The sequence below is a fragment of the Aplidium turbinatum genome, chromosome 11 (assembly GCF_918807975.1).
Source record: "Aplidium turbinatum chromosome 11, kaAplTurb1.1, whole genome shotgun sequence".
Taxonomy (NCBI): Eukaryota; Metazoa; Chordata; class Ascidiacea; order Aplousobranchia; family Polyclinidae; genus Aplidium; species Aplidium turbinatum.
The window spans coordinates 6,852,466-6,871,428 of record NC_137482.1 but is presented as its reverse complement, the minus strand read 5'-3'; the positions used below and the strand labels follow the sequence as shown (position 1 = coordinate 6,871,428).

The window sequence follows — 18,963 nt, the reverse complement described above, 5'->3', positions numbered from 1 at the left end:
GTGTGAAGCAGTTGCAAGAGATTTAAAATGAAAATCATTGCACTTTTTTCATCACAATTTTAAAATTAGGCATCTAACGCTTTAACGTTGCTCACGCTATTTTGTTTTGAACTATTTCTACAAGTAAAACGTGGTCACTGTTAATCTGACTTTGTTCAGTTGCAAGTTACAGCTATATAATCAAATCAGGCTGTGTATTGCAAAGATAATTGTAGAGAGAGTTGAAAAGGGTAAAGGTTTGAATCTGCAGTAGTTCCGCAACTGAAGCATTCTCAACTATCAGCGTAAGTGCTATCCATTGATACTCAACATTTTTGCCAAACAAAAGGGGCGTTTTGGTAACCAACAAGTTGAAAGTGAAAGTCAGTGGGTAAGCAGTAGATTATAAAAAAAATAAATAAATAAACAATATCTGCCTTGCATTACTTTCTGTACCGTATGTAAGCTATTCTTATCTCAAACAAGATTCTTGAAATGCATTGGAAAAACGTGTGATTGTAGCAGGCAGGTCTACGTTTGGTGTAGGCTATTGATGGAGATTAGACAAAAATAAGTGTTTGGTGCAACCGCATGACAGTCACAACACGTATATGCTCACTAAACAAACTGACACACTCAATAACTCATTTTTAACAAGGCTTGACCTGTTTTAAACCAGCAGCTGCAGTTAACTTTTAAGCTTTGTAAATCCCCAATCAGTAGTTTCGTGGTTGGAAGTGGCATACGCTATGAACTAGGAAACTAAGATGAGGAACTTATTTAAGCATAGCAACACAATTTCTTGTCTACTCAAATCTTAAAAAATAGTTTATTCACCCCTACTGGGTTGACATCAGGGCTGTTTGAACCGAGCCAGAAAATCACTTTTTACGTTGATTTAACTTTTTCAGACGTTGAATCAATGTAAAAAGGGATTGATTTGTTTGGCGGGAATGAATATTTACTTGGCGTTTGACAGCAACGACTTGTCGTTCGAGGATTCCATCCTTCCCTTGGGAAGCAGACCTGTTTTCTGTAGCTGTTGAACAGGCTGTTTACATGAAACCGACGCATGTTTGTGTCTTGTGAGTAGTTTCAGCACATCAGGCCGAGCAAAGGGTACGATTAGCTTGAATTTAGCTGGTAGTTGAGCCAACATAAATTCCATGCTTTAATGGGTTTGAGGTGATTATAATTAGTGTGTGAAGTAAAACCACACCAGATAGAAACGCTTGGAAAGACCTTGTGTCGAAAGCTTCGGAACCACGTTCTTGCGGTATGGGAATGGACTAGAATAGCAAGTTAATTGCTACTGATCGCGTCTGGTCGATGGGATATCCAAGAAAAAAAGATTTCTACTCCACAGGGAACTAGCTAATCAGGGCTAAAGATGGGCATGGTAATAAATTAACAATTTGTCAAAGTCACGAACAAATATGAGCAAGTATTACAGCAAATGGCCTGCCTGGTGGCATGCGCAGTATGCCGAAGTACAATGGCTATTAACAGAACACATTAGCGGTGCTGTGTCATTTGTCTGTAATTAGAGTCAAACGTTAGACAAGTTCCAGTGTTGACGAAGATCTAGAAACTACTGTAGAAAAGCTCTAAATCTGTATTTTTTGCAGACTTTTAAGAGTACTAGGTGTCGCATATCAAGTCACGCTCCCAGAGCATTAAGGAATGCGCTAAAGGAAGATTAACAACACAAATATGATTAGATCAGTAGCGGTAGCCTATCAACTTTTATGTGATCATCACACCAGCATAGCCTACATGGTTGTATAAAAAAACAATAATATAGTACAGCACTAAATCAAGTACTTCTACAACGTTAGGTTGTTGTCAAGCCAGAAGGGGCTAACATAATTTGAATTTGCACGGCTTTTTTTGGAATCAATCCATACATAAAATAAGATTCTTGTATCAAAAACACAAAACGCTTTTATTTCACTAATTAAATCATAAAAAAAAAACTTTATAGAATACCTACACATACGTACGTAATCTGATGTAAAAGAGACATAATCAGCTTTGTGATGGCTGCTTATTATCTTTTCATTGGAGTTGAGAAGTTATTTGAAGGCTATCAAAGTACAGCACAAAGTAGCCTAGCCTAATGAGTTGTAGCGGACGGGAAAGGAATGTAAACTTTTTGAAAAATTATAAAAATATTTTACAATTGTTGTTGCTACTATGATCATACGTTTCAATTTTGTCAGGAACTAGAAGTCAGCACTTTAGGTGCAAATTAGCAGCTGGAAAAGCTACGTCCTATTATGGTTGTAACAACTGATTGGCTTTGAAAATTGGAAGTAAATATTGAAACAAGAATTTGCAATAGCTTATTAGCTTTTTAAGGTGCAAGCAATTCGCTGAGATGCCTGGAAGTCCGTTGAGAAAAACTGCAAGTGTGTCCCCTGAGAAAATATTTGATAGTAAACCTCATAAGAAACTTATTCGGAGAACGCTATCGCACAGAACACCCAAAAAAGGTGATTTACCAGAGTCAGACTTCATCAAGAACTTGAAAATGAAGAAAAATCTTTCCACTTCAACAGGTGAACTTACCAATGAAAATGATTCCAACGTCATAAATACGTCAAAAGTTACCACTGGCCACCACACTAGGCCAATGTCGCTAGATCTTGGCGCATTGAAACTTATCGCAAATGCTAATTTACGAGAGGAATTCAAGATGGCTGTTCTTCACTCCAGTCAAGAAGACCTTCCTGCGTTAAAGGAGAGAGATCGTCCAAGTGATCTTCCACTTGGATTTAAGGAAGGACTTGTTGGACTTCGTAAAAGCAAACGAAAGAGTAAAGAGTTTAGAAGAAGACTTGTACAAAGCGCTATCGGAACAGGAGAAGGATTTAAATCACCATCTTTTGGAGGATACTTGAAGGAATCATGGGATTCGTTCATGACAAAAATAACCGAAAGCCAGTCGTATTTACGTAAGTTTCAACTTACATTGATAAAAGTAGTATCGGCCAAGGCTTATAAATGTTCATCTCATCTTCGCCTTGATAGCCAGGTAGAACTGTTTTGGTATAGGCTATCTGTTTATATTTAAAGTAGGCTACTGTAGTTTCTGAGCTTGATTTGAACTGTTTTTTTGTTTGTTTGTTTGTTTGTTTTGGTGCACTAGTTAATCACAAAAAAAATCAAAATTATCGTAAGTTATTTAAGCTTACAGTAATCTACTCCCTTGGTTTTGAGAAGGTTTTAATTAGCAAAACTATAACTTTAAACGTTCGCGTTTTGTCGCTTCTACCTTTTTTCGACCTTTGCTATGTTGACGTTGACGTGTATTGTTTTCGCTGTGATGGTCAGAAATAATAACAACTAAAGTATATTAGATATGTTCCGAATCAGCCTACATTGAATGTAACTCGTTGAACGTACTTGTTGGCTTGAAAGTTTAACAAATGCTTCATGAAAATGTTTTGCTGGAAATTATTGCTTTGTTTTAACAATAATATTAGCAAACGAGTTATTGTTAAAGAATATGTTGTTAGATTGTAACTGTATAGATTGGTAACTCTATTGATTGGTAACTTTATTGATTGGTAACATGCATTTGTTTTACTGGTTCAGGAATAACAGCCAATAGCTAACATTTGATGGATCGAACAAAATAAATTAATTTTGGTTTACCTGAGTTAAGAAAATATCTTCTGATAAGTTTATGTTTTTTTACCCCTTTATACAGTATATTTGTTGTTTTGGAAGTCCCAGGGGGTACATGTTTGACCTGTCCACACATGCCTATTCCTCGATGTCACTGCACATCCATCGAAGAGATTCACTGACAGGAGTAACTTCCCCCACGGATGGGAGATGCGTTTTGTAAATAAAACCTCAGAGATATTTCGTTAAGAAAACTTGCTTGGCTGAAACACCATTGTTATCGACGAAAGCATTTCCTGTTTTTACTCTCTGCCATCGAGGTGATGACAAATTTCCCGAAAGGTTTGCTTGATTGCACTCTACCAGCAATATCACCACTACGTGACGTGATGGTGTGTTGGCATGGCAATCTAAGTTGCAATGTCAACGTCAAGTTGCAGTCAGGGATGGATTCAGCAAGTAGCCTGGGGGGGGAGGGGGGCGATTTCAACAAAACACAATCATGTGTAAGTTTATAATAATCAAAATTACACCGTGAGTAAAATTACTTTCTGGTGTTTAAGAGCGGAGAGTGGGCGATCGCCCCTCCCCCTGGTACCGCCACTGGCTGCAGTTTGATGCAACTCTTAGTTTTGGACGGTAACTTGTTCAAATTGTTTGATCAACTCAGCGTTAGTTTGTTGGATGTGTCATGATGTTTGTCATACATCACGCATCAATTTACAGAAGCACACAGGTTTTGGTTAAGTGGCTAGATGCCGCTAGAGCATTTTCCTGCTCTACAGTAAAGTACATTCCACGCCGTTCAGAAGCATGTGCCCTTGTCTCCACAGTACTCATATATGACATGTTTGCTGATTGTTGTGAAAATTGACTTCTTTGCTTTCTCATCCTTTTAATTCAAACCTCAGCCACCATTCATCAGTTTACATACGAACAAAATGAAATGCTCTAGAATTTTTAAAAGCTAGAACAGTTGTGTAATATTAAAAGAAAAACCCTACAGCTGTGTGTTCTCTCTCGTGTCTGTAATAAACATCGCACTCTTCGATGCGTCAGGCGGGTAAGTTTTTGTAGGCCACCAACGTACTAAATCATGATGCTTAACACGCTTTCAAAAGTTGTTTTTTGAGCTTTCGCAGTTTTATCACAATTTTATGAAGGGCGATGTACGCTCGCTCAACTTTGCATGAAACGTGCGACGTGTCGTATGTTCCATAACGCAGCCTATTGTTTCGCACGACGTGACCGATACATTACATAGACTCGCATTGCAAGAATGCAGGCATGATAGGGTACAACATTTTTCCATAATCCAGTTCCAACATGTAAAATTGTCTCGTTTTAATAATGTATTATAGAAACACTATATAAGTTATTGCTTTCTGAAAGATGATGTTTGACAGAGGAGTTATTATACTTTCCAAAGCAGAAAAGTGATACATGTATTAAAATCGTAGGCCTGCACTGCTCCCGTGATGACATACGGGAGTGTCTTTCGAATGCTGAATATAATTTTGATTCATAAGAGAGAGAAATCGAATGTTTTTTAAAAGAAACGTGGTGTCGGCTTTACACTTCAACCTGTTAATGCAGCAATCAATTACAATTATAGTTGTTTTAGTAACAATCTTGTTTGTTTAGTGCGGCATTATTATGTAGGCTTCTCAAATGTACAGACCACCCAATGCAATAATATTGCAAGAGCATTAAAATTTATTTTTTTAAATTTTAAGCAACGTTGTTTATTGGTTTGTTAGCCAACTATGATTGCTGGTTCACGTCACCGATATTTTATCACGTCAATAACTATACATTGAAAAACCGTAAAGCTGCACTTGCATTCATTAAAATAAAGTCATTCTTAACTTTGTTTCTTGCGTGGTCATGCTGCCGAAAGGCTGTTGCTGTGTTAGACAAACGTGCAATGGCTAACATACTTCAGCTCTGCACTTATGTCACTTTTACGTAGATTCATTGTCTTGGTACGTTGAAGCAATGACGAATCGTTATGCTGATTTTGCGCTTCTGTGATCAAGGCAGATAGCTTTTGATACGCAATGAGACGCCAAAGAAAACCCAAATAGTTCGTGATCTAAATTTATAATAGCATTTACAAATTTACACATTTGATCCCGATTGGGACTGTGATGACACATGAGTGTCGGATTTACTCATAACCCAAATAAACCATCGTTTACCGCAATTAAACATGAGTCTCAAATTCCAATCTCGATGGTCGCAATGTCAGAAAAGATGTCAGTATGAAAGTTTTTACAATGAAAAGTTTTACATCTCTCCACATGTCTTCTTCTTCTTAATATCCCTCTGTATGTTGCAGCAAGTAGGGCAACAAAACGTGTTATTGCTCTTTGTCTTCTGCTGTTTTCTTTAAATATGACCAATTTATATCTCTAGCTTCTCCGCTATAGAGTTGCAGAGTGGCATGCTTCCTCGATCGTTGTTTCTCCTCGTTTGGTCGCCCCTGCTTCTTCCCAATCGAACTTTTAAAGAGTAGTTTCTTACACTTTTCTTCTCTTGTGTATGAAATTGCTATATTGAGTTTTCTTTCGGATCCAGTAACCTCTCGATTTGGTGTGTGGAACCTATGATCTTCGAATAGGATTATTGCCGCCGGCAAAGATGTGCGGACTAAATGCCGTCTTTGCAATTTGTTCAGTCAGGCTGGTTGTGTCGACTTTCAAGCAATGCACATCTCTTTCATTTTCAGCTTTTCACACAAACCAGGACATTGTGTATCCAGCGGAGGCCAATGCATGAGATGTGCGCTCCTTCTCTTGGCATGTTGATTTGCTATGTTTTTACGTTGCAATACTTTTTGTTGATTATGTTGTTGCCTCAACATGTAGCATGCAGAAGCATTGCAGAGCAGTTGATGACAGTTAAATGTTTGCACTTGGTAGGTACGTTACATAAAATTTAAGATTATTCAACAGTTAGATGTACAGTTTATAGGCCTCGTTGCTCATAAAAAAATGTCATCACACTATTTTCAAACGGTTTTATCAAAACTAAATCCTTGCTACTATGTGTTGAATACCTTTTCAGTGTATCTGTCATTAACAAATTGAATACCGTTGTAAGTGTAAACAATAAACAGTATGCAAACCTTTGTTTCAAAGGGGATATGTTTGTTTACTATTTTGCTACTGGCACAGTATGTGCTGATGTTTACGAAATGGACGGAAACATGCTCCAGACAGCAAAATCTGTCAATTTTACATTGATTCAACGTCTGCTGATGTTGCTGTCTGGGGCGCCACTTATCGGGACCAGCTTGCCATTTTTTTGGCTCACAGATACTGTGGTTTTTAAACAGATAGTCCCAGAGCGGATGATGATGAAAAAATATCAGTATCACACTGCTATTTAGATAACTTATTGTATTCCAACAAGCCAATGCAATAACAAATTACGATTTAGTTCCCGACAAGAATGCATTGAGCATCAGTAGCCTACACTTTGTATTCATGCAAAAAAAAAAAGAAAAGCTATTTGCAACAAGTACTTAGCGGTGCCCACCAAACGAATATTTTATAAGTTAACTTTGTAGCTTTATTGAAGCATTAACCTGGTCTGTGTGTTTTCTTGTTTGTCCAATTTATTCTTTTAGTTTAACTTAATAATATTTTCTTAATGTTACTTCCTTCTTACAAGTTGAATTTACAGCAAATTGCACTGAACCGACCCACACAAAGTTCTACGCCGTACTTCCAGTTAGCAAAATTCGTCCTTTTTACGTAGATTTGACTTCTACACATGTTGCACCAATGTAAAGAAAGACGAAACGGCTATTGATGTATCAGTAGGTCATGAAGTTGGCCATGTCATGACATGAAACAATGGCTTTGTTTTAACAGAACATTTAAAGGTTTATTATGACTTTGCATATTCATGTTAATAACTCGAAGTACTCTTCAATATTTTGCTTAGAAAACGTTAGCTTGATTGAAAATAAAAGATAATTTTCGTGAGTGAATCATTGACAGTTGCTGGTTTTTATGCAAGTTGGGTGTCTGCAAGCACGCGAGTTTCCTGACGTTGAATAAACATAAAAATATGGTTTCTTGCATCTGAACCATAAGCTTGTGGCTGCGTTATCCTCAGATTTACAAAACGTTTGAAAGATCCGCTCAGCCAGCAATCCCAGCATATCAGTTCTTTTTTATTGCTTCAACGTATGCAGACGTTGAATCATGGTAAAAAGAGCTGATTTGCTGGCTAAGTGACAAGTTTTGTTCCTAACCTAAGAATATCAATGCTGTGCACAAGCATTCTTCAAGACTCCACTTTCATTCATTTTGTAAGGCATAATTGCCACCTTTCTGGCTCCATCAACTTAGCATAGACGGTTTCATGTGAGTTCATGTCGGTTTATTTTTGTCAAGGTTGCTTACCACTCTATAATGTTTACATCTTTGCATCCATGCCTTGCATTTCTTGTATACCATCCTTGTTAGTCACAGTATTCTTTTTCTTTACTCGACGAATTCCAATTGATCATCTTGGTTGTTCAACTGAGTTATTCAATTTGTGACAATGGTTTCAAATCTGGGATTGTTCGATCCAAAAATGATCTCTAGAATAGATCACCAAAAGGTTTGTGGAATGTTTCATGAAATTTATGAATCGATTGGTTTTAAAATGAACAACTAAAATTTGAGCAGCGAGGGATACTTTTATAAACGTTAGACTCAGGTTCTCTCCTAAAGATTTTATTGTCCGCAGGAGAGATACCACTTTGAATGAGGTTTGTGATCACAAAAGGGCTAGGCACGAATGCTCAGGTGGGCTCTTCCTCGGATTGTAAAATCACATTTTCGTTAATTCATTTAAAAAATATAAAACATCTTAAACGTTTAAAAAATTGACTGTGTCTATTTATGTTTTATCTATTTCTCGAGAAGATGCGTGAACACAACCTGGCTTACCTCATAAAAAACTTGTGATGAGATCTTAAATCGCCTCATTCAATTACCAACGTCCCAGTCAATAAATTAGTTCTTTTTTTTGCGTTCATTGAACGTCTACAAACCTTGCATCAAAGCAAAATAGGCTTATCTGCTGGGATACGCATTTACTATTTTAGCACGTGATGCTTGGAGCAGCAAAAGCTTAAGCGTTCATTGTCACGTGGTTAGAAAACACGTCACGTGACGACATGAAGTAAAACAATAAAAGAAAATATGTTGAACAACGCAAAGGTCCAGCATGACATGGTATGCTTTTAGATTGCACCATAACCTCGTGAGCTCTTGGGTCATCTCTTTGAGGCTTGTTTTTGTGTTTTGGATTTAAAAACTGATCAATCTTGTTAGTTCAGGTTCAGAAGTTGAAAAAAAAATGCTGATTGAAAGGAAATTTACACTTCATATGAAGAAAAATATTGGTAGTCTGGCGAGCTTCGCGCCTTATGTAATGGCCACTGGAGGTGCTGTTAAGCTGTATTTGAACTAAACCAGCGTCGTCTGATGGTGCCTTCTTCTGGCTTGCTAGAGCTGCATTTGAAAAATTGTCATGATCAAAAGAAACTGCTTTTTTTTAAATACCTATTTATGTTAGTTTTGAAATGTGTGGCTTTCGATAAATATCAAGAAAAGCTGCAATAAGTTACACGGTCACACATAACACAGTTTCTCAATAGCCTACCCGTAATTAAATGGATACAACAAATGCCAAGTTAAACACTGTGGTCATGACGACTTATGTTTTCATGTTTTTAATTGAACAAACTCCGTTGTTTCTTCTGATGTGCATGCTGTTGTTTGCTATTGCTCATGGTGCTATTGGCTATTTTTAGCTAAATAAGCACAGGGTTTTTTTCATTGAGAAGGTGTTTATACGCTCTGTCTTTATTATTGTTATTAATTTATATCTGTTGACATTGATAATAATTTAGCCAGGGAGCAGTTGTAAACATATTGCCCTACCTAAAAATCGTGGATTTTCTTCCAACCTGTGTTGCGTTTTTGATATCTTAGTCGAAGTGAAAAAATATTTTTGTTCAATCAATTTTGTTTGTAATTCAGATTTATCTGCATTTGCTGAAGTGTGGGTCTGGTCAGCAAACAAAGATTACATCTAGAGTTTAATCTTTCCGACTCCTGGGCTTGTTTGTATGCTTGATTGAATATCAGACGTTTTCATAATTAAGAACCTTCTGATGATCCTAATAAAGGTGAAACAGCTTGTTGAGGTGTTCAGTGAACAACTGTATTTGATGTAACTCGTTTTGCTTGGCATTGAACACTTTTTTTATATTTTTTATAGTATTAATAGTATTCATTGATGTAAGTTAACTTTCGGAATAACCTCAACATGGCCAGTCTGTAAAGTCTATTTTTCCACTGATTTAACGTCAGCGGATGCTTAAAAAGAAACTTATTTGCTGGCAGGGAAGCAAACGGTTACCCTTTGCATTATTTCTAAGTTTTAATCTTTTTAAGAAACACTTTGACAGCTTTTCCACTGTGTTCCGACGATTCGAGTTGGGGCATATCACATGCTTAGCTGGTGTTTATTTTTCTTCCCAAACACACAAATAGCAAAGAAATAAAATGTGATGTACGCAATAAATTAATCTTTTTTTTGTTGAGGTAGCCGTTTTCACTGGCACGATTCTATTTGCATTTTTTACTAAAGCAGCAAAAAGCCAACCCAAGAGAATAAGGAATCGATCAAGGCGGAGTTTTTGCAATGACGGGAGAAAATCTTCGTGGTATTACCACTTAAAAGTCTTAAGTTTATGCTTATCCCAGCTTTCAAAATCAATCTTATGTACATGGATTCTACGTCTGCAGACCTTGAATCCATGTAAAAAATCAAGAGGTTTGTTGCAATGGATCTGCATTAAATTTCCAAAGGAGAAGCTCCCTCAGTGAATTAATCTTCAATGGCATGTCTGCTTGTTTTTGTCTGAGTTGGCGTTTTGTCGAAAGACAGATATTCCTAAGCAGAACCGCAAAATACCATTGAAAGTTGCCAATTTTTTGTTCAAGCCTTTTTTCTCATGATTTTTCTTTTCACTCATATAATAATTTTTCTTTTCTCTGATAAAATGTGTCAGTTTCATTGTTGCATTTTTTTTCATGTTGCCGCTAATGCACACTGAAAGGTCATTGTCAATGTAGAACAACACTGATTTAACCGTCAGATATGATTAGCAGTAGCTCAAGTATAAAGGTTACACCACAGTACGATTGTACTAATTTTTATCTCGTGCATTTTTATCAGCCAGGAATGATTCATAATTTGAATGACAATCTTGTACTTTTGATGCTCTCATTTCCACGCACGGCCTTTCTTTTAAACTTTTGAGCTTCCCTTGTAAAAGTTGCTGTTCTTAATCTTTGGTAATTTCTGAATAAGAAAACAATAGCTGTTATCATGGTTATCCCTCTCTAACCAGCATTATCTCTGAGGCAAGTGTATGGAATTCTCTTAATGATCTAATTTTGAGATTTCGACCATTTTTAGACCAAAGCCGTTTAAATCTGAAATATGACTGTTTTGGAAAGATTTGATTGAGCTAGGAGGCGCCCGCTTGACTGTGTGGAAAAGAATTCAAAAACACTTGTATATCTCAAAGCCGACCTTGTTCTGTGGCATCTGTGTTTACAAAAGAGCTAATCACCGACAAATAAGAAGTGTTTAGCAATATCTATCACGCAGATCCGCTAATTAAACTCTGATCATGTTGCCCCTGTTGGGGAGTGCCTCACTTTTTCCAACTCTCCTGACGCTTCAGTTAAAAATCTAAAGCAGCTTATGATGACGAAGTATCATCGAATAAAACAAAAAAATGTGAAAAACAATCCATAAACTTCTAATTATAATTTTTTTAGATGTGGAATATTTTCCGATTTCATCAACAGGATTTTTTAAAGTATTTTTCTCACTTTTGTGCGCAGCAATATCAGCAGATTTCGTTTCTGTCTCTTTTGTTGTTAATTGTGTGGCTAAGGAGAAAAGGAGATTCGTTTACGTTTCGAATGATTCAAAATGACATTTGCGTAATGCATTTTATGGTTCAATTATGAAAATGTGGCAATTATATTTAATAGCCTGGTCTTTTTCATGGTAGTGCAACTACTGTTGTTCAGAAGTCATTTTCTTCTTTGTCATGAAAATGGTGTTATGGCGTACGTGATGCAGATTAAACTATTTTTCTGGCTCACGTCGAATGGATGTCTGTTGACATTGAATCGGTAAACTGTTAGCTCAATCGGGATGGAGTTTTGTATAGATTTGCAGGTTCGGAAACATCCCTTTAAATTTAAAACTACTTTAAGTAACCTTGTGTGATCGCAAAGGACATTTTCCTTTGTAGTGAAGCATTTGTATGAGTGTCAAGCGAGGGATGTTGGTAATTCGTACAAAGTGGAAATGTCAAGAACAAGAAGTGAACGTTGTATCCAAACTACAGCAGTCACCAAAAAAAAAACCAAGATCATATTTTTTTCATTTTGAAACAAAATCCCAGACAGAACACATTGTATTTCTGGCGATGTTAAATCGATGTAAAAATAACTACTATTGTTAGAAGGGCATTTCTGCTATGGCCTACTTTTCTTGCAAGGCCCAACACCTCCGTCTTCCAAGGCCTCTCACATCTGCATCTCATCGTTTCGAAAAGACATAAAAATGGGCATTGGAATTTGGTATTTTTATGAGCAAGTGCTACCCCACGCTGTTCCACTTTCCGGCAAACAAATCTATTCGTGTCTACCAATTAAACGTCTAGAAACATTGTTGCAACGTAAAAAGGTTGCAAAAAGCAAGCTTTTCTAACCTCGGTCTGATCTTAAACGTTTATTCATTCATCACAATACGGCAATAAATTGTTGTTGGAAGCAATGAATGAAAAGCGAAGTTAAACTGTCGACAGCTATTTTGGCGTTTCTTGCTGAAGAAAAAAATTAATTGAATTTCAGCCTGACAGGGGAGTCTGTCAACATGATCATAAATCAACGCACTTGAAAGCCAATACTTTTTATTTTTGTCGATGTACATCTGTTAACGTTGAATACATGAACGCACAAACAAGTTGTAAACCGCATGTTGAAAGCATCATATCTGCAACAACCTCCCAGCATGTGCACTTTAATTAGCAATTCCAAATCGATTGGTTGCAATGAATGATTTCAAACTTCAGTTGATTTCGATGATCAAAGCTCTTCATCATAATATGTGCAACTTGCATTTGAAGACGTTGCATTAACATGTAGGCTGCAGTCCTTCTTGAGTTGAAATGGTACACTATGGCTGAATGAAAAACGAATGACTTCATAATTACAGTGAACAACATCACAACAGTACAAAATTATTCCAAGTATGAAGGATTGATTTCTTCAATTACCGGCAGTTAGAGGATGTGGTATTTTCCCACGCTTACATTTTTGCTTGAAATGCTCATGTAAAGTTCTTGTGCGAAATTGTGTTTCATGCCTTTGCAGCTCGCTTGAAAACTCCGTTGCTTACACAGCAGAAAAGTTTTTTTGTTATGTAGATTTTGTATTAAAATCAAAGAAATGAGGCATGTTGTTGGAAGATACTTTACTGCTGAGTGGTCAAAAGACATAACTTTTAACCAAGAGTTGCTGGTTCGACACCAGGCTTAGCTCAAACTAGAATCCACACTGGTCGTTTTAGGGTGAAGTAACTTTTGTAGAAGCACACTATTTTAGAAGAAAAGGTGTTTGGGAGACAGAAACATGTCGCTGAATGTCCTAGGCCTAGTGTAGCGAAAACCTTCATTCCAGGGCACTCAGTAATGCCTGCAAATCAATTTTGCTTGATCAATCTGGTAATCAATCTCTCATTGTTTGCATACGTTGAATCAATGCAAAAATATAGCATATGTACAATAAATATACTCGATGTAAAATGAATATTCCTTTTGATCATATTTTTTCTTTTTTTCCAGAAAGACAAGCCACGGATGCAATGGAATGGTTGAAAGCGGCTGGGTTCCCACAGTATGCGCATTTATACGAAGGTGTGTAAGCTCCGCTTAAATGCCGCATGCAACATCACATTACTTTGTTCTGTGTAGTAAATTCCCAGTGTTAATGATGTGTGATGGTGGCTCAAGGCTGCAATACGCTTTAATTTTTAACTTTGCCAACCAGTCAAACAGATGATTAAAAAGCTTCCTGCTCTCGAGTTATTTCAAATGAACTGATTTCAGAACTTTTGACCTAGTTGTCTCTGCAATTTTAATTTGCGCAAGTACAATGTACATTCAGCTTACAAACGGGACCGCGAAAAAATTCGTGTCCAACAGCAAACGTTTTCTACAACTCGGTGGCGCTCCACGACTATTTTTCTGCAGCGATCCTATTCAACTCAAGTTTTGAATTTCTCTGGTGACGGCGGATTTTCACATGCAGAAACACAATCACGTTTATGCGCAATAGGCTACAACTGGAAAACATAAAATCACACCAAATGTATTTCAATCAAGAACACTTTGATAAGACGATTGAACACATGTGAGGGTATTTCCCCTCTTTGCAACCTCAATAAAAGCATTTCATTAAAAGCTGGCACATATCATTTTTTTTAGTTAACTTGATTATTATTTTTTTGCCATTCAATTTTTGGTACATACTATTGACTACTTATGTTTACCTTCATAAATTGCATTACTGCAGAAATTTGACAGACACTTTATGTACCCTAATGTTAAGCATTTAAAAACTTCACACGTTGTAATGGTTAGGATGTGGTGCTTAATTCGGTTGTGTTTGTTGTGTAAGTATTGGCAACCACAATGAAAACAAACAACTTTTTATATAATTAGAATTAATCAATTTCGTTTATTTTCAGTTGGAAGTTTTCCAGTTGATATCGCCAGTGTCAGCAACGACCATGATTTTCTTGGTCAAGAACACATCGCCGCGTTGGTTAGGTGGGTGACTGGCTTGTTTTCGTATCTAGCCCTTGCTGGCTTGATGGGTTAGTTATTAAAACGCGATAAATATTTTGCGTCGATAATTATATCAGCGCTTGATGTATAACGGACGAAAAGTTTGTTAAATATATAGGGAAGATCCTTGAGAGGGTGATTTGGGCCCTTAACCAATGAAATCCTCGGGTCCCAAATCAAATCAAGGCAGTCCCAAGAAGAACGCGCTAAATAGATGGTTTATTCGTTCCCTGCCCCTTTGGAAAGGTTATTGGCCCCTAAAATTATCGTGGGCCCGAGTCAAAAAGTACCCCTTAAACCATTCTGTCAACGCTTCTGCATATAAGGGAATGTTTATGTCTGAACAAAGAAGTAAAAATACTAAAAATTTCAAGTTCATTTTTATACAGTAACCACAAGCAGTGAAACGAGTTTGGAAATAAGCGTTTTGTTATTGTCAGTAGTCTACCTCCCCGTACGGAAAGCTTGCCAGTTAACAAAATCAATTTCGCATTGATTCAATGTCTAAATACGTTAGCAAGTGAATGTTTTAGCAATGCTAAGCACATATCAAGTCAGTCTGTATGTTTAGTAACACTTTGGAGTGTCACGTAGTTGCAAATTGGCAGTAATTTTTCAGTACCAATCTGCTGAAAGCTGTATAACTGACATGCGTTTACAACATCAAAGCTATGAAAAAGTGTTGATAATTATTACTTTAAAAAATCTGGGAATTCATGCAAACAAAATTGTTGTTGTTTGTTTGTTATAAAATGTAACCCTCTTTTGATGTTAATGCGAAAATCCTTTTAGTCTGTGGTTACATTTAGTGGAAAATCGAGCAAATATGTCTTTAAAATCTGTTTGTGAGCCGTGGCACACCTCATGCTACAATTTTAAGACTTAAAAAATTTAAAGTTTTTAAAAATGGTGAAAAAATTGAAATGAGTATGAGCTTTGGCATTTGAAACGTCACTTTCCAACTAACTGTTTTTTAGTTTTCAATGCATGGGTACATTTTGGCTGCAATGTTCTGTCAATATCGCCCAACCTGCAGAAACTACTTATTTTTATAGTTTGTGGACGCGGCGGCATACTACATTTCTTCACGTGTTAGCAATTCAGTTCAAGCTGTTTATTTTTACAGGGTTTTGCAATATAACCAAATTTTTTATCATGTTTATCTATTGAGTTTGGAGAAAGTTGTTTAAGCTTTGTGCAATAAAGATATAGCCTACAGAATCTAAAAATCTTCTTAGAAGTTCCCGCATTAAATTTGTATTTTTATGAAATACCTCAAGAATCTTCTAAATCATTTAACAATGGCACGGTTGTTGCCAGAGAAAAACAAAGTTGTCTTAACTTATGTGCTGAGAAAGCGAAGTATTAATCTTTTTGTACTAACAACTAAGATTATCTCAAAACTATTTTCTAAAGGTAACGTGTACATAATTTGTACTTGAAGATGGTTATTGGTCTTAAAGAATCTTTGAGGTTAATGTTTATTCATTCCAGGTATTAATTTACGAGTTTTTACAACAACAATGGCTATTTAAAACTGGTGCGATGGTTTAGTTTTTATGTGATCAGGCGTTTCATATGTGATCATATATAGCGACGAAAACGTGAAACACTTAGCAAAACCCGTTGCGTTTATATTTTAAATTAAGCACTCTCTATTAAGTTTTCAGATTACACTTTTCTTTTATTAAGCTTATATACACCAACTTTCACATGGGAGATCACAGCAGCTGATCAAACATGATCAATCTGTTGAAGAAGAACACCAACTTGCCTAATTTATCGGACTACTATCTTAACGTTTATGTATGGTGTTCCTGTTCGCCACGTAATGCTATATGACGTTGTTTCAAATTTTCATCTTCATTTATCAATTTTCATTTTCATAAATGGGTTAACTAGTTAACAAAACAAAAAGTGACCTTGCAACTTTAAAAGTGTAAACTCTTCCAGACACTGGTCACATTACTGTTGAATGCAGTGATCGAATTTCTACTTCATATCATTCACAACAAATTTCTTGATAGCGCCGAACAAATAACCAAGTCAGGCTAGGTCATCTTTTAGTTTTGACTTCACCCAATCATTCTGTTGTTTCATTTGCGCTGCGTGCAAGGTGGACAAGATGTTGATGGCTTCTGTAACTGAGACCCAAAACTTGAGCAAGAAGTGTTCTGTTTTTAGTTTCAGTTACGTTATTTAACAACAAAATTACGTTCCAGGGGTAACAGCTGCAAGTCTTGGCGACTTTGACGCACTTGGGATTAAACTAATAAAGACTTTGCTTCAAAAACCTTCATGAGTCATGTTGGTTACAACAAAAACATTTTCAAATCGACAACTCGACAACTCGGCAACGCAATCTCAACCAAGTCATGTTTTAGTTCATAAAAAGTAAATTAGGTAACCCAAGCCCAATTAGAATTAAACTCCTGAAATAGATGATAACAACAGTTACATAATAAAGACGCGTTTAATACTAAGTATAAATAAAAACAATACATAATAGCGAGTGATAAAGTCCGTGTAAAGTGAAAGCTTTGTCACAGTTCAGACACCTTGCAAAGCGAGAAATGCCTTGTTGCAATCCTCACAGAAAGATTACGAACTGCAATGTTTTTTAGATTTGTAATATTTTAAATTGGTACAAAATTGCTGATTGTACGCTGCACAATTATAAGCTCAGTTATTAATATATTTGATTGGGAGTGTTGGAATGAAGTTTTAAAATAACTCTTAAGTGTGTCTTATTATTACCATTAATTTGCTATGTGTCACTTGTTGAAGGTATTAATAGATTGTATCTTGTCTGTGTAAAACTCTATTTTCCAGTTTATGCTTAATTTATAAGTTAACTTTGAGAAGCTTTTAAGGCAAGTTATAAAAAAACACATCAACCTTTTTTTAATTCTTTGCCAATTGACTTTGCCCACTAGACAAAGTTTGAAATAAATTTATAATTTAATGCAGAAGTGCAAGTAAAAATAAACGCATTTGTTAGCTGTGTCAAAATCCTGCGTTACACCTCATCCAAGGCTTGGTGGTAATCACTGCATGCCATAGATCTCACACACCTTTTTCCAATTAATAAACAGTTTACTATTTAAAACAATTAGAAACAAATTGAGTTTCTCCTGCTGAATTGTTTCAAGTTTGGGGTTATTGCCGCTTACGTAGTTGGCTATAGTTGGTTCGAATTTGGCACGTGTGTTGATCTGAGGAGTGTTTATACAACAGCAATCTACTCTTCATCCTCAGTAGCCTGTTTAAAAAATTGTTCCACAACATCAGTGGCCTACACACCAACAGCGAGACAAGAAGAAAACTCTTTTTTCTCGGAACAAAACATTTTTTTACTTCTCTTCGATATGCATGAGTAAGTTCATGAACGATAAACATCAGTTACGTATCACAAATCCAGTTTGATCACATAACATTGATTTAACACAAATTTGCACTTACAGAACCACGATCATTATCATTAACTTTCGTGAGATAAGATCAAAAATGTGTATTTTTTTTATCAGCAAGTTTTCTTTTAATCTGAAATAAAAGCATTAAGTCGTTGGCTTTTTTGAAACTATGCTTTGTTGTATTATTTCAGTGATGGTGTCATTGTCATAGTTGATGGCTATCGTTTTGATTTGTTGAAGGTTTGCACACGTCAAGTTAAGCAAATTAAAGTTGAATGTACCGCGTCAAACACTAACACCAAAATCAATTCATGGCAGCCAGGATCTAAATCATTGTATTTAAAGCACGTGTTTTCAGTCACAGGTCCGTATCTATATTATTGTGTCAATATTTGCTCTCGCTTTTATGACTATTTCTGGCCTAGAATGGCCTGATGTAATATTTTAATCTATGTTTAGTTTTGAAAGATTGAACTCTTTGCTGTAGATACCGATACATGTTTTGGGAAGTGTACCGCGCTTAAATGTTATTTGCCGCATGCTGGTCAAACATGTCTCCAAAGCAAACGTTTGTTACAATCACGCTACACACAGCTTGTCCGTGTCAAAAATTTCTACAGAGTTTTGTCGCCCAAAGTGATTTCTCTAACTGCTACAAATGACGTCACACAATGTTGTCTCGTTTATGCGCTATCTTTAATAATAAATTAAAGTAAGCAAAGAAGCGAAATTCAACTGTGGTTGTGGAAATCGTTCTTTTGAAGGTTCGTTTTTCAGTTTTAAGTTTAATACTGGTCATACCTCTACTTGTCTAAATCGACATATACTGGTCATATCTATAAGTTGATCAACATCAAATCAAAGAAATTGTAGTTTGAGTAGGCTAACGATGTACGCTGTGTCTAGTGTAAGTTTGCGGCAACGCACGAAATGCTACAATTAATTCTTCTTGCGTTTGAGGCCGCCGCAGATTACGTTGTTACATCC

At 36.3% G+C, this 18,963-nt stretch overlaps 1 protein-coding gene across 1 annotated transcript in view; it reads left to right on the top strand.

Annotated features, from left to right (window-relative positions):
- LOC145779773 (uncharacterized) overlaps positions 1-18,963 on the top strand; it is an 83,858-nt gene that overhangs the window by 20,503 nt on the left and 44,392 nt on the right. Inside the window, exons 6-7 of the mRNA XM_082591415.1 lie at positions 13,559-13,630; positions 14,464-14,545. Of these exons, the coding sequence (XP_082447541.1) occupies positions 13,559-13,630; positions 14,464-14,545 (154 nt within the window). The remainder of the gene's footprint in view (positions 1-13,558; positions 13,631-14,463; positions 14,546-18,963) is intronic.